This window comes from Conger conger, chromosome 16 (assembly GCF_963514075.1).
Source record: "Conger conger chromosome 16, fConCon1.1, whole genome shotgun sequence".
Classification (NCBI taxonomy): Eukaryota; Metazoa; Chordata; class Actinopteri; order Anguilliformes; family Congridae; genus Conger; species Conger conger.
The window spans coordinates 18,312,617-18,327,667 of NC_083775.1; the positions used below are offsets into that span (position 1 = coordinate 18,312,617).

A 15,051-nucleotide genomic window follows, 5' to 3' on the forward strand; every position below is an offset into this window, starting at 1 on the left:
GTGAAATGCATTCAAATGCATTTGCATTGCATTTTTAAATTCATTTAAAATAATATAATGTGATAATGCATTGTCTGGTAATTGCATTAGAAATACATTTCTAAATATATGAAACTGCCAAATCTGTACGTATGTATTTTGAAATGTATTCCGGTTCCTTATCTTCCTGAAACACTGAGCCATCCGTAATAATGTGTTCTGTTGCTTTAACCGGCGAGGAGGGTTCCTCAGAGATGTTAGTGGGGAGCCGGTTGACAGGAGCACTTAGTGCGCCAGTGTACTGCAACACAGTAGCCGACAGTGATGTCAAACTCCAAGTCACAGAACCGGACTCCTTAGTCGTTGGATACACTATGAAACCATTCTACTGTTTGGACCATATAGGCTAATAGGTGGAACCAACATAAGTTACCAAAAGGATTGTTGAACTCGAATGCTTTCCCTGGAACACAATCATTGTTCATCGTTATCACAGCTCGCCGACTAAATCTACCAAGTTTAGAAGAACGTGACCGGCAGGAACAGATCTGAGTAAGTTATTAATGGCTTGCTGTTGTGACTTCACCGCACACCACACAGATCATTTCAGATCTCATAAAATCGTTGTTCTGTTTGTTTCTTGTTTAGGCGCATTTCACAGAAGTTTAGAAACGAATAGAATCTGATTGTATTTTTCTCCGCATTTTGCCGTTTATATGTTGCAGGTTGCGTCTGAACATGGGACGTGGTGGCACAGCGCTCTACTCCATTAAAAAAATGAAACACTTTTATTCAACTGTGATCAGTGTCAACTATTTTGCGCAACCTAGTCCTTAACGCTCGAATGCATCTGTGTTCTGTTTGGTTGTGTAGCCGAAGCCTATATAGTTCCATTGAAAATGAGTAGCGTATCTATCTCGGGTGTGCTTTGTTAATACCGCGACAGCAAAAGAGATGCATCAGTGGGCATCAGTGTTCGGTAGTTTTATCATATTTTCGGTGGAAATGTCACCATGGTTCTTACAAAATAATGCACTGCGGCCATGGCGACACAATTTCCAGCAAGTTTCCGTCTAGGCTAGCTTTTTAAAAACTGATTATGTGAGTGTATTTTCTCATTGGCGTGATGAAGTGTCTATGTTAACTCCCGTTGCAGGCTACCCACACAGCACCTGTAGCAGGTGTGGAACCATGTTCAATTGAGTTGGTATGAAAAAGCTGTAAATTATGTGTACTGCTGACATTTCTGCTGCTTAAACCGTTATTGCTATTGCTTACATGTGTTGTTAACTAATGATGACGTTGCAGTTTTGATTTTCATGCTTTTGATAAAACTGGAAAAGATTTTTCAATGCTCTTCGCACACACAAACAAGGTCCGTTGTTTTCGTTTTGACTTTAATTTACCACTGTTCTTATAGCGATGGAGTCGGTGTTTTGCTGTGTATCGAGTCCCCTTCTGTCATCTCGAGTTTCTTGGTCTGACCGTCTGTCTAAGTAGCGAGCACCAGAACGCGCAAATTTGTAGCTCACAGTTCTCGATAGGAAGTCTCCATTATTTGCTGTTGGATGCTTTTAGCCATTTGAAGCGAGGTGGAATCTAACCTTTGGGATAGGCAGAGGCAAATGCTCAGTAAAAGAAAAAAGAAGAAGAAAGAAGCTCCGTGTAATTCATCCCTGCAGATGCAGGAAGCCCAAGGCGTGGTATTGACCTGCCCACGAGTTGTGAAGTGCCTTGTGCAAGCTATATCAGCCTCCATGTCAGTTTTAGACTAGACTTTTTTTTTCTTGCCTAAGATTTTGCAGTTATTTGGCAGTTATTTTGCTGTCTGGAATACTTCAATACTACTTAGGTTGTAACCAACAAAGTCAAGGGGAAATCTGCCCGGTGATGCCTGTTGATCAGTTTTGAATAGCAACCCTGTGAACTTTAATTCAACTGTGATTTGAGAGCCAGCTGGATGCAAAGGGGAAGTGTCTGACCTTGTTCACAGGACAGATGGCACTGAAACTGCTGTGGATTGAGGAAAATACAAAGATTGTGGGGTGCCATTTTATTCTTTGCTTGCTTGCTGAGCTGAACATTAACAGGGTCCAGGCAAAGAGTTTGCACAGTCTGTACAGGCATGTGTGCAAAGACCTCTTGCTCATACACACACAAACACACACACACACACACACACACACACACACACACGGTCTCATTCTTAGATGTGCCACACACATTGTTACATTCCAGCATGGGCATGCACACATACAAGCTTGTCAACAGTCACATGAAAACACGTTCACAGACACAGAATCCTTCTCATCTTTATCTCATGCACACACAAACATACGCATTTTGTAGTGACTCGCATTCCAAACGCATAATCTGGAATTTAGAGTTTCCTCCTGAGTATTTTGTCATATTTTACATCTTCGCTTTCAAGGCAGGGGATTGACCTTTGACCTTTGACCAGGCCATTTGATTCGGAAGCCCCTAGGGTGAGGGAAATGGTGACTCCTCAGGGTTAATGGCAATGAGACGAGACTGATCTGATCCCTTCTTTATTAAAGAGTTCATTTTACACTGAGGCTGACTGAAAGGACTCAGACATGTAGAAGAGACGTGGGACTTCCCCCATCTCCCTCCTCTTCCTGGCTCAGCAGTGAGTTTCATGTAATATTGAAATTGGATTGACACAGTGTGACCCACTGTCGTATGTCTCTAGCTGCAGCCTGCAAACTTTAGTTTGCACTTTCTGTGAGATTCCTTTGTCACCGATAAGAGTGAGTGTGTGTGTGTTTGTGTGTGTGTGTGTGTGTCTCAGGACTTCTCTTATATTTGTGTTAAGACGACAGCACCCAAATGTACCAGCCTTGCTACTACTCTAGTTTTAGTATCGCAGGCATTTACTGGTTTCCAATCAAGCTGCTGTCTGATTTTGTAGATTTTGAAGAATTGCTTGAGCCTGCAGGTTTCTCCCTGGGCCTTTAGGGAGGCAGAATGTGAAAGAGAGGAGAGAGGCCTGACCTTTATTATAGATCACAAAAATGAAACCCTCAATTACAGCATCCCATGCTGTGTGTGGCTGTGGAGTCTCCTTGGGTCTCTGGACCTCTGTTTCACTGTGTTCCATGGATATTAGCATTAGCAGTCTCTGTCAAAATGCTTTATTGGCATGGAATATATGAATTTACATTGCCAAAGCGTACACACAGCATGAATAGCAACAACCTAGTATAGAAACAAAATTGTGTTAACAACAACAATGTAAACAGTGTGGTAATGTCCACAGTGAGTGACTATTTAATAGTAATAATAATAATAATAATAATGCAGGAAAAAAAGAATTGGCCTGAAAAAAATAAATAATGAAATGAAGTAAAGTGTATTTTATTTATCTGTCTCTCTCCCATTCAGTTAAAGTGTAGCATTAGTGTGCTGACCTCTCTGTGTGATCAGGAATGCAACAGCATTATTGTCTCGTGTGTCTGTATGTGTCTGTGTGTGTGTGTGTGTGTGGATGCATGTGCGTGCGTGTGTGCATGTGCACATCCATCACCCCAACCACCCCCACATTCCAGGACATTCCAGTGTAAACTGTTTGTTTTCTCTGCATCTCCCCAGTCGCTGCGGACAGCGAGGGGGCTGAAGAGGAAGGGTAGGCCAGAGCTCTGAGGACCTGTTTTTTTACGTGACTGAACAAGTTCTGGCAGAGTATCCAGCTGGAGTGCAGCACAGAGAGACCTGCAGCTCTTGGCGAAGGATGTTCACGGCCTCGATCAGAACTGTCAATGGGCTCGAAGGTTGCTGTCATAATTTCTTATGAAATTCTTAAGAGATCTGTTTGTCTGTTACATTGACATGGAAAATGCTGAATCCGGAATAAAGTACCGCACAGCTTAGAGCGGTCTGAGGATGTTGCCATGGTGAGAAGCCCCTCAACTCTGAGACGTGGAACCATGAAGCTGAACAACCTCTCAGCAATGAGCAGTCGGACACCGAACCCGCTTTTCTACTACCAATGTTACTGCAACCGCCGTTCTGTTTCTCTCAGCCCTGATCAGGTCGTCTTTGCTGCCCGCAGCAAGGTGCTGAAGTCCTGCCTCCCTTGAACTGTATGCATTGTGAAGTCAGTGTTGTGCGTGATGGTCACAGTGCAGCAGTACCGCTTAAAAGTACATGCGTGAAGACGGCTTGCTAATTACAGGTTCGTCCACCCGTGACGCAAAAAAGCTGAAAGCTGTGATATGAGTTCAGAGAAATGCTGATTTTTACAACATTGTCACTCAAAATGGGTATTTTAATGGGTATCACTTTTAAGTTGGTAGTTTTTGCATTTCCAACATTTTTTTTTCCCTCATCTCTAACATTTGGCACAAACACAAATTACATTCCTCTGTGTTCACTGGGAAAACGTTGACACCTGCCCAAGACCTGAGACCGTTTGGGAGGTCCTTGCATGTCTTTCTCCTGACTCAGAGGCCTTTTGATAATAAATTGGTTGTAAAAACATGGAGGGATTTTTGAGAGGTCAAGTGTCCAAGAGTGGGGCCCTGTGGAACACCCAAGGGCAGCTGTAAAACCTCCCAATTCCTGAGAAGGAGCTTTGCTTCTGCGCTCTTCGTTATGGTTCAACGTGAGTGTGTGCTTGTGTGTGTGTGCATGTCCATGTATGTATGTGCATGGTCATGCAGTGTCTTTGGGTTTGTGTAAGACAATATGTATGAGAGACCATGCGAGTCTGTGTAGTGTACTGGTGACACAAGTCAAATGGTTTGGCAGGATTTTATAATGGTTAGAGAGCTGGGTTTGTACCCCAGCGACATCTGCTTTTTTCCACTGCCTGACCTGAGCTGTGTGGTATGACCTGTGCATCTGGGATTGCTCTAGTCTAGTGTGCCATTCCTCTCAGTATCTCCTTGAAAGCCCAGCTGGCCTCAGTCTGATCTCCTTTATGGTCCAAACGCTGATACCGGCCAGGTTTTGGAAAGGCCTAATATCTGACATACCCCTCGGCTCTGGGCCTGGGGGAAACGGTCTGCATGTAGACTAACAAACTTGCCTACAAAGGCAGAGCTATCTTGTCCTTAGATTCACAGCCAAACTACCAACCATAATTTTGACTTTGAACCTCAGCCAACCTAGGCCTAATTCTCATGCTAAACCTTAGCCCTAAACCTAATCCTAACCTCGGACCAATGTTGTGCCTTAATATAATCCTAATTCTAATGCGTGGGTATAATTCTAGTCTCGGAAAACAACCCAAGGCTTGGCTTGATTCAAATCCTCAATCTAAACCTAGACCTTTTCCTAACTGTAACCGTTGCCTGCTTTAGAGAAAAGGACTAGAAGACGTCACAGGGTGACAGGAAACAGGGTGGCTTGGTTTTCGTGTCCGCTTAATAACTGTGCAATACTTGTTGAATGTTCTATCCAAAGAATGACACCCCCAAAAATTCCTATTCTACCCTCTTAAATTTGCCATCAGATATTTCCTTTAACATTTGATATTGAGCAATTCCTATTTCAATGTATTTTAGAGAAGGTGGTTAAGAATTGCAACAAAAGGCTCACCCTCACCTAACCCTGGCAGTAAGAGTCTTTTTGGCTGCATTGTGTCTGGCAGGCCTTCTCATTGTGTGAGTCTGACAAACCCACAAGCACTTTTGACATTTGGGCAGTGCCCTGTTTACAGCTTTATCTGTGGCCCTTCCTAGAATGCTGTGGGTCATACCACACTGCTGACATCTCCAGCTCAGCATGTAACTGGCTGCTGATATGTGAGCCTCACCTTCTCCTTGCCCACTTCAGACAACCTGTAGTTTTTGAGAGAATGAATGTCTCGACATTGTTCCTGTAAGGAACTATGAAAAAATCTTGCCTCATCAGTATTTTATCATACTTTGTAACTCAGTGAGCATTTCAGTATTGATGGGCAGTGTGAGTAAAGGATGTGTGGGTGTGTGTTTATATGTGCCTTTATGTGTCCATTTTGTGTGTGTGTGTGTGTGTTTATGTTTGTGTGTACGTGTGAGAGAGCAGGAGGTGGTTTCCACTGGTCTGGGGGCAGAGTGGCTCATATGCTCCCTGCCCTTCCTGTTGGATCCAGCCCACGTCCCCCTCATCATCACATCCATCACAGCTCCGCCCTCCAGCTGCTCTCATGGGGCCGCAGCGGTATGTGTGTGTGTGTGTGTGTGTGTGTGTGTGTGCATGTGTTTGTATGTGTATGAGAGGCATAACTCACAGAAACATGTCTTTAGTATTTTTCAGCTGTGTAGGGTTCTTTTTTGCAGCCTGGTGCTCATTATCACTGAACCACATATTTTTCCTCTTACGGGCGTGCTTACTACCACCTCGATGGCGTGTGCGAGGGGTTAACAATGCATTCCTTCCTAACCCATCCCCTGTCAATCTCTCATCAGGGGGGCCTAGGGCCGGGTCCTCGACACTGGGTACATGGCTTGATTCACAACATTTTCACAAGGCCGTTTGTCTGGGTCATTTTCCTCATACTGTTCAGCAGGAAACGGGGGCCCAGATGCTCACCATGGAAACTATTTCAGTAGTAATTCACGGAGGGGGTGGTGTTATGTTTTGGCGGGAATTAGGGGCAGGAAACAGAGGGTGATGAGGGGCACATTACCAGATGACCCTCAGCCCTATGATGGATTGTCTGATACTTGTCTGACACTTGATTAATGTGTCAGTGAAAAACACAACTTTATGGTCCCTTCAACCTCCAAATAAGCAGCCACTAGATAAAACTGAACACTTCTTAGTAGCTCATTAGAGTTTGTAAACTTGCCAGGATTATTTTTTCTCTTTTTCCTGTTCCTGTCTTTAGCAGTGTTCCTGGGAGCACTAGTAGTTCTAGTCCTGTCTGTGGAGCTTGAGTCAGTCTGCCGTGCCGCTGTGCTCTAAGCCTAAGACAGGAAGCGGTGTGCACAAACCTCAAGACTGCCTTCAGCTGAGGTTGCCATGGCGACATGAACAGGTGATGCCAGAGAGAGGAAGTGCAGACTCAGCCACGGGGGGAGGGACGAGAGAGACAGGGGAGAAGAGGTGAACCCTGGGACAGGATTACGGTCATGTCTCTTACACACACAATCACATAGGCATCTAAAACATGGGTCATTTTTGCGTAATTTTTTAAATTTCACAGCAGCTGGAACATGCATTATTTCCCCCTCAAACGACTCCTACAAGCACACAGTGGGAGTCCTACAGTCTTCAGGTTTGCTGTGCTGAGGGAGAAGGTTTCTTATTCTGAATCTGTGTCATGAACGGTCATCTGGTTGCCATAGTGATTTTTACCTGGATTTATTGGCAACAATTCTTTTCATGATTCCACTTTCTTTCTTTGGAACGGGAATGACAGCAATCAAATGTTATATTTTTGGTAGTTTTTTCCACATGACACTATTTGAAAAAATATGGTCGTTAACACCACCGTCCTGGTCAATTGTCCTAAGTGACTTGCAATACGGTCACCAACCAACCTGATTACCCATCTTACTGCTGATTGGTTACATAAGGAGCATTATCCAACCCACTTTACTTCCACAAGTTGTCACAGTAACAGAAAAAAATATTTCACCATGATGCACAGGTTTCTGTCTAATAGTTAACTAACTGAACCTCATTCATCACTACACTGATTTGTGGCAGCAGTGTCCAATTTTCCTTTTGTAATTCAAAATCTCATCTTTATTTCTTCCTCAGCTTGACCAGAAGATGGCAGGAACCAGACACCAGGGTTACTGTAGCGGAGGACTGTGGTGGGCGTGACACTGAGAGACCTGGATAAACTTGCGCGCTGACACTTCCTGTCCCTTCTGAAGCCTTTAAAAGCTAAAACAGGAGTGAATATTTCTCTTTTTTTATGGGATGCCCTTACATTCTGAGAAACTTCCACTTCCTGTCCTGTCTAAAAGCTTTAAAGGGTAAAGGAGCTCTGCATATCTCCTCTCGCACTTCTTGTTTGGGGGACATTTTTGGACCGTACGAGATGCCCATTCTGAAGCAGCTGGTGTCCGGATCGTCCCAGTCCAAGCGCCGCTCGCGGCTCGACCTAACCACCGAGATGATCAGCGCCCCGCTGGGGGACTTCCGCCACACCATGCACGTGGGCCGGGGGGGGGACACGTTTGGAGACACGTCCTTCCTGAGCAGCCACTCCGGGGAGCCCCCGCGTGCCGGCGACTGCATGCCCCGCTCCCCCAGACCGAGCCTGCTGTCCAGAACCTTCCGCAGCAGCAAGCGCTCCCAGTCGGTCACGCGAGTGGACCGGTGCGCGAACACGCTGGCGCCCCTCCCGGGCTCCCCCGCCCTTGTGAAGAACGCCCTGTCCCTGCCGCACCTCAATGATGGGGACAGGGAGGCAGGGCGGGATGGTGGGGGAGGGCTGCATAAAAGTCTCTCCTCCAGCCCCATGAAGCAGCCATCTGAGACGGATGGCAAGCCCGTTAATGGGGCCGTGGACCTGGAGCAGGCGGAGCGGAGTTTCGGGGAGCTGACGGACCTGCCCGTCTCCTCGGCCCCTCGGGCTGGGGCCATGAGGCGCACCGAGTCCGTCATGTCCTTCTGCGTGGACCTGGGGCCCTCCATGCTGGGGGATATCCTGGACGTGATGGAGAAAGAGGGCGACAACCTTGACTGCGAGGAGGGAGGGACGGCCACACCACTCGACGCCCAGGATGAGGGAGACCAGGAGGAGGACAAGAAGGAGGAGCAGAAAGAGGAGAAGGCGGAGGAGGAAGAAGGAGACTCACAGGAGCCCACTGTCCAGCCTCCCATCACTGAGACGATGGAGAACCCCATCAAACACCCTTGTGCCCCAGTGACCGAGCCCAAAGACCCAGAGAACCACCAGCTGGACTCCTGCTCCCTTTCCAGCTCAGCTTCCAGCCCCCTGGAGGAGATGCCTCCCAACCAGCTGCAAGGAGGAGAAACAGACTGCACCGAGTTTAGCCCCTCACGGGGGGAGGAAGAGAGCTTCTCTTTCATGGAGGAGGAAGATGATGAAATCAGAGTGTAAAAAGACCAAAAAAAACAAAAACATAAATGACTAAGACTGACAGAGAGTGTGAGAGAGGGAGGGAGGGAGTGTGAGAGAGATAAGTGCAAGAGAGATAAAGAGAAGAAGCGCTAACAGGCTAAGTCTGCTAATTGGCAGTGTACCGTTTCCAGGAACAGCTGCTCCTTCTGGAGACACAAGTGAACAGGAGTTTCTCTTAATTTATACCATGGAAGCCTTGGGTCTGAATTCTGATCCAGTTCTGCTACATTTAGAATTGAAGAATTTCAGTATGTCTCCATTGAGGGCAGGCATGTGTGATAGTTAACACTTACAGTTGGAATAAAGACTCTTTGTTACATACACGAGTGCATTGAGAGCAGTAATAAAGGGTTATTAACTGCACATTGGTACATTAACAGTAGTCATATAGACTCATTAAATACACATTGGTGCATTAACATCAGTATTAAAGGGTTATTACATACACATCGGTACATTAAGAGCAGTCATAAAGTCTAATTACATACACATTGGTCCATTAACAGCAGTAATAAAAGGTTATTACATACACATTGGTACAATAACGTCAGAAATAAATAATTATTGCATACTCACTGGTACATTGACAGCAGTAATAAAGGTTCATCACAGTTCCACTCATGTCTCATTCACTCAGGAGTACGGGTTGCTGCTTCAGAACTGTGGGTTTTTTGGGACCCTGCTCTGCCCGAACCAGACTTGAGGCAGTCACAGAAGAGCTTAGGTGACTGCGGTGGTGGTCACTTTATAGAAATGAATGGACCGTGCCTGTAATTGCCTGCGAACACAGCAGGCCCTCAGCAGGATCTGCATATGTGTCAGACAGTAGAGGAAGTGTGCCAGCGGTTTCAGATAAACAAAAGCTGCGAGTCCAAATACTTCTTTTTATTTTTATTTTTTTGTTGTCAGAGAGGAAGGTGTGCTTCTGTGTGCCAAAACTACAGGATGTCATTCTGTGGTTACCTTCACACCAAAGCTCGCCAGTATACTTTCATCATTTTCTCAACGCTGTGGATTTACTCCAGGTTCAGTGACACTGGCGTATTTGTGGCTATCAAGGAACTGGAGGTGCAGAAACGGTTATTGTTCTGATTAGAAAAGAGCCAGATGGACTGTGTAAATGGCAGTGGTTGGGGAATGTGCGCCACCTACAGGTGTGGAGTGGTGCACAGCTGTGTCCTTTAGGTTTCTGTATTCTTTGTAAAGAGAAGTTCCTGAGTAGGGAAGTGAGGATCACGGCCCAGGTGTTGAGGGTCCAGGCACTATGCTTCCCACTACTGAAATGGCATTGTTCTACTCTGATGCATAAGGACACTAAAATGTTTGTGCCTTTGAAGCTGTATTGGACTTTCTTTGAGAAGAAAATGTTAAAGCTGGGGTTTTCAAACTCATAGTCACAAGACCCATACCATGGTTTATGTTGGTTTCCACAGCCAGACCTTTTGTAAATAAGTGTGCTTAAGAGCATTTAAGTTCTTCCATCATTTTTCATTCAATGTGTACTAACACAGTGGAGGGAGGATTGAACTCTTAATGCCTAGAAAAGGCACTGCATACCCATTTTGGTCTATGGATAAGGCATTTTTTTTTACTTGTGCATCCGGGTAGTATAATGGATAAATGTATAAGAGGTCAGTGGGTCCATCTGTATGACTTACGTGAACTGCGGTACCTGTCCCCAGATATGCCCATTTGTGTCTAACAGACATTAATTCTGTAACAATAAAAGGTGACTTCTGTACTTTGGAATGCTGCTGTTGTAATTCTTATTTTAACCTTTGTGCACATACAGCATTAATACAGCAAAATATTTAAATGAAATAATATACAATTCTTTTTTCTTGGCTATTCCAGAAGTTGCGTGTCTAGGTATCTTTGTCTCCTGTGCTAATTAGGAACCACCCTCCCTCACTTAGTTTTATTGGAGCTGATATATATTCTTCCCTGTTCTCCTCAAGGAGCCAGTCGCCGTGTTACCCTGCTCCTTGTTGCTGATACCTGCACAGGGGGCACCTGTACTGACGGCAGGGTGACCCAAAACAAAGTGACTTATGCAATCTGTATGCCGCTTTTGTTTTATTCACTAATTCCCTTACCTTGAGATGGTTTCTGCACTGTGTGCTCCACAAATGCAGCAAGAATACATATGCATCCTACATATCACTGTATATTATATAATGATGTAGAAAAGAGTAACAGAACTCTGGCAGTCATCCCAAATTCATCAAAGCATCGTTATGTCCGTGACTTGCGTTCTATTTCATTCCTCCAGACTGCCAGAGGCAGTCTAATTACTGGATGACTCATGCCAACATGGTCTGGTAGGCAGAGGAAGTGGCACACACCTTGGGAAGCCAGGAGATGAGACCGGCAGGATGTGGAGCAGCAGTGTTTGAGCTTGTAGCATCTGGAGAACCTGCATGGTGATGGCCAGGTAACCGGAGCCCGTGTCACCCAGTGGGACCTCGTTGAAGATGGCCCCTGATGTGGAAAATACTCCATGTGGAATGACCCTTCACCAGGGCAATGGGCAATCCTTGTCCTCATATGCTTGAGAGACCACATGCACTATCCACTGGGTAGTCCCTGTTGGCGAGGCATCAGTAAGGCTCTGAGCTTCAGCCTCTACTCTACTTAAAGACTAGCATCAAGTGGGAGATAAAATCCCAATTGTGGCCCATGAGGGCAACGATGTCATAGACACAAAAGATGGGCAAGGCCCTTAACCCCACGTTGCTCCAGGGTTGCTAAGTCTAACCAACTGTAAGTCGCTTTGGATAAAAGCAGCAATCAAATAACATGGAATGCAATGAACTGTAAGCCTACGACATCCCACACCACTATGAGGTACTGGTATGTATGTAGAATAATTCTGAGTTAACTATTTTTGGCAATATAATGGCAAAATATTCGCAAATATGTGATCTTCGTCTTTACATTCTATATTATTATAAACATATGACGAAAGAGAAATATGAGCCCCATCCCGTCACATAATAAGGGGAACTATTTTGTGAATCTCCCAAAAGGAAAAACTAATTTGGTCAATTCTCCTTGTACAGATAAAGGGTGCCGCCTATTGTCGAGATAAAGTACTACCGCTGTTTAAATAAAGACACACCCTTGATCTAACGGGAGTGACTTCATGGTTGCTGACTCGTCTTTATAGTTTCGGACTTTTTAAATCTACTTTAAAATGCTTCTCCGAACATTGACAATACTTATCGTCCACGTTATTGTCGTGATTCTTCTTTTTGTTTCAACTACTGTTAATGTGAGTACAATTATTTACGCAAACCGTGGTCTGCTACGTAGCATATGCTTTTAATAAATCCACGAAAAGAAAAATGTAAACACAATGATTAAAATTTACTGAAATTTGTAATGCTTTTGTAAAGACAAGATTGTGTGTATGTTTTAGTCGCCTATCATCTGAGTATTTTGTTTGGTAAGGCAGGCTTGGACTGTGGGAGAGATCAGCAATTCAGATCTGTGGTCGAAATGCTTTGCGTCCAATGGAGGGTATCACTGTAAACCCACTCCAACAGGAGGTATGTATTCATGACTGGCCATTCAACTTTTATGAACCCTTTACATCCAAATATAATGTTTGTGCACAAATTTTGCGTAATGGAGTGCTGTTAGATATGTGCATGTGTGTGTGTCTGTACATGCCTACGTGCTAGCACTCTGTGCATGCAGTTAACCCAGACTCGCCTAGAAGCAAAGTATTGAAAGAAAGCTGCTCCGATCAAGATATCAGTTATCCATCTTGTAGAGAAATTGGCACGTTTATACTTCAACTGCCCAATTTTGTACTTAATGAGTTAATTTTAAAGGCCCTGTGCTATGATGCTAGTATTTTGTAATATTTATATTTTATATAACAAACTGAGGTAAATGCTGAAGAACATATTTATGTAACAAACTGAAGAGATTTTACAGTCTATTATATTGCCCACTAACATTGTCCAATAAAGTAGGCTAGGATTTGGTTTTGATCCATTGTTGAGCAAAATGGTTTCAACATATTAGTGATTTCAATTCTAACCAATCAGAGGTGTGCCCGCTTAGTGGACTGCCACTCACAAGGGACTAACTTGACATGAAAGTGGTTTCTACCTTTACTTCTGACCAACGACGCTATGCACTGGAAATGACTGATTTGATGTCTGAATCCCCCCCCCCCCCCCCCCCCCAATTCTCACCCTCCCCTTTTCTCCTCCTTAGTGTGGATCCAGCTGGTCCAGGGACTGATGGTCCTCTCTGTCCTGTACAGTGTCCTGGCTTTCCTCTTCTTCCTCTGCCAGCTCTTCACCTTGCAGAAGGGTGGCCGTTTCTTCCTCACCGGAATCTTCCAGATACTTGCCAGTGAGTCCAACTACTGACCCCTGCACTCAATGCCATCAAGTCTTTATGCCGGGCATCTGATGCTTACTCATTTTCCAAATGTAAATGTATCTTGAGTAACTGTAACTGTAACACTGTCTTAAGAGAGTTAGCTTTACTCTCTCCATAAAATAATGTGGCTCTCCCTCTCCAACTGGCTCTCTTCATTTCTCTTATTCCCTCTATATTTCCCTGTTTTGTTCTAATTCTCTCCCCCACCACCCATTTCCATTTCTCCTCTCCCTCCTTCACTTCTGTCCTTTTGTTTCACTCTCTCTCCCTCCCTCTCTCCTTCCATCTACAGGTCTATTGGTCATGAGTGCAGCTGCAGTCTACACAGTGCAGAGCTCAGACTGGGTCCAGGAGAGGGAGGGGTTTGGTTTCTCCTACATACTGGCCTGGATGGCATTCCCCCTGGCCCTGCTAAGCGGATTGGTGTACATGATCTTGAGAAAGGTTGAATGAGACCAGTATACTGCCAGTGCAATCAAATAGCCTTTCGTGTGGAGGTGTATATTGGGCCCACCATATGGTAAAAAAGGGATTTATAATGGCACCTTTCACATGCCTGTACATACCTTTTATTGTATTATTTTTATAACTTTGTTTGTTGGAACCATATAAATACACATTCTATACATGAAGTATCTTTTTAAAAGTCGTATTTGTAGTGAAATAGCATGGCTTTCTGCGCCTCTCATAAAAGAAGAAAGGTTTGCAGTGTTTTAGCCTGTGTAGGCCTATAGAGCAAAATGGAGCTAGGGTTGTTTTCTTCAAATATGAACAAGCCTAAGCATGTTTGTTTGTATGTGACATAGCATCATGGCTTGACAGTGATATATTAATCTTTTTTATCCTAACTTGCAACTTTCATTTTGCCTCATCAACATGCCAGGGTGCAGTTCACTTTCATGTGACTGTTCTTTTTTGAGCAGCTTTAACCATTCTTTAACCTCCTGTACTCGGATTGAACACAAGTTGGGGGAGACATGAACATTTGAAATCATTTGAACCTCTCCCAACACTCTCACTAGGCCCAGCTGGCCTTGAAAACCAATTCTTAGGAGAACAAAAAATGTGTTGTCAAATATAATTGCCCTTCTACTGAGCATGATATGCCAGGATATGAAAACCAGCAATAACCATTGCTAACTTTTAAAGCAGTATGTATTGGTTAGGAGACGTCTGCCATTTTTGATTCTGTAATATCATAACATTCCTGCAACTTTACACCACATCATGTTGATGGCATGTCGAATGGAAGTTATGTGAAACCTACAGTTGTCCCAAACATTATGACCACCTGTATAATGTTAGAAAGTGCTGTAATATAAAGTGCTGTAATTTCTAGATGGTGAAACCCAAGTGTATAAAAATACAATTTCATAAAGCTGCAGAGAATCTGCACTATAACCACATGTGAATTGTTTTACAAATTTAAAATTGTGTCCCCAAAATTGTGAAGTACCCAAATGTTATGCAATCATTGCATGTTGCTTGGGAACACTTTCTTGCGAAGCTGCATTAGGCCTATGCTTTGTGTCCAAACCCTCATATCCTCATACTTATAGTTACAATGACATCATAGCCTGGCAAATGCAGGGAAATGTTTTCCCAATTACTGATTGGGTAGG

The 15,051-nt window shown here is 44.3% G+C and overlaps 2 protein-coding genes across 2 annotated transcripts; both read left to right on the forward strand.

Annotated features, from left to right (window-relative positions):
- Positions 1 to 227: 227 nt before the first annotated feature.
- On the forward strand, positions 228 to 10,194 carry LOC133114708 (cdc42 effector protein 4-like). The gene is made up of 2 exons (XM_061224287.1): positions 228 to 531; positions 7,693 to 10,194. The coding sequence occupies exon 2, from the start codon at positions 7,853 to 7,855 to the stop codon at positions 9,005 to 9,007; it is 1,155 nt and encodes a 384-aa protein (XP_061080271.1). The 5' UTR covers positions 228 to 531; positions 7,693 to 7,852; the 3' UTR covers positions 9,008 to 10,194.
- A 1,961-nt stretch (positions 10,195 to 12,155) lies between these two features.
- On the forward strand, positions 12,156 to 14,830 carry LOC133115114 (peripheral myelin protein 22-like). The gene is made up of 4 exons (XM_061224854.1): positions 12,156 to 12,302; positions 12,486 to 12,579; positions 13,259 to 13,399; positions 13,722 to 14,830. The coding sequence occupies exons 1-4, from the start codon at positions 12,225 to 12,227 to the stop codon at positions 13,880 to 13,882; spliced, it is 474 nt and encodes a 157-aa protein (XP_061080838.1). The 5' UTR covers positions 12,156 to 12,224; the 3' UTR covers positions 13,883 to 14,830.
- The last annotated feature ends 221 nt before the right edge of the window (positions 14,831 to 15,051 follow it).

Excerpts from the sequence above, each read along its gene's own strand:
- LOC133114708 (XM_061224287.1), top strand. The coding sequence starts at position 7,853 with ATGGGATGCCCTTACATTCTGAGAAACTTCCACTTCCTGTCCTGTCTA.
- LOC133115114 (XM_061224854.1), top strand. The coding sequence starts at position 12,225 with ATGCTTCTCCGAACATTGACAATACTTATCGTCCACGTTATTGTCGTG. Across the intron at positions 12,303-12,485 it reads TTGTTTCAACTACTGTTAAT|GCTTGGACTGTGGGAGAGAT; the intron begins GTGAGTACAATT and ends TTGGTAAGGCAG. Across the intron at positions 13,400-13,721 it reads AATCTTCCAGATACTTGCCA|GTCTATTGGTCATGAGTGCA; the intron begins GTGAGTCCAACT and ends TTCCATCTACAG.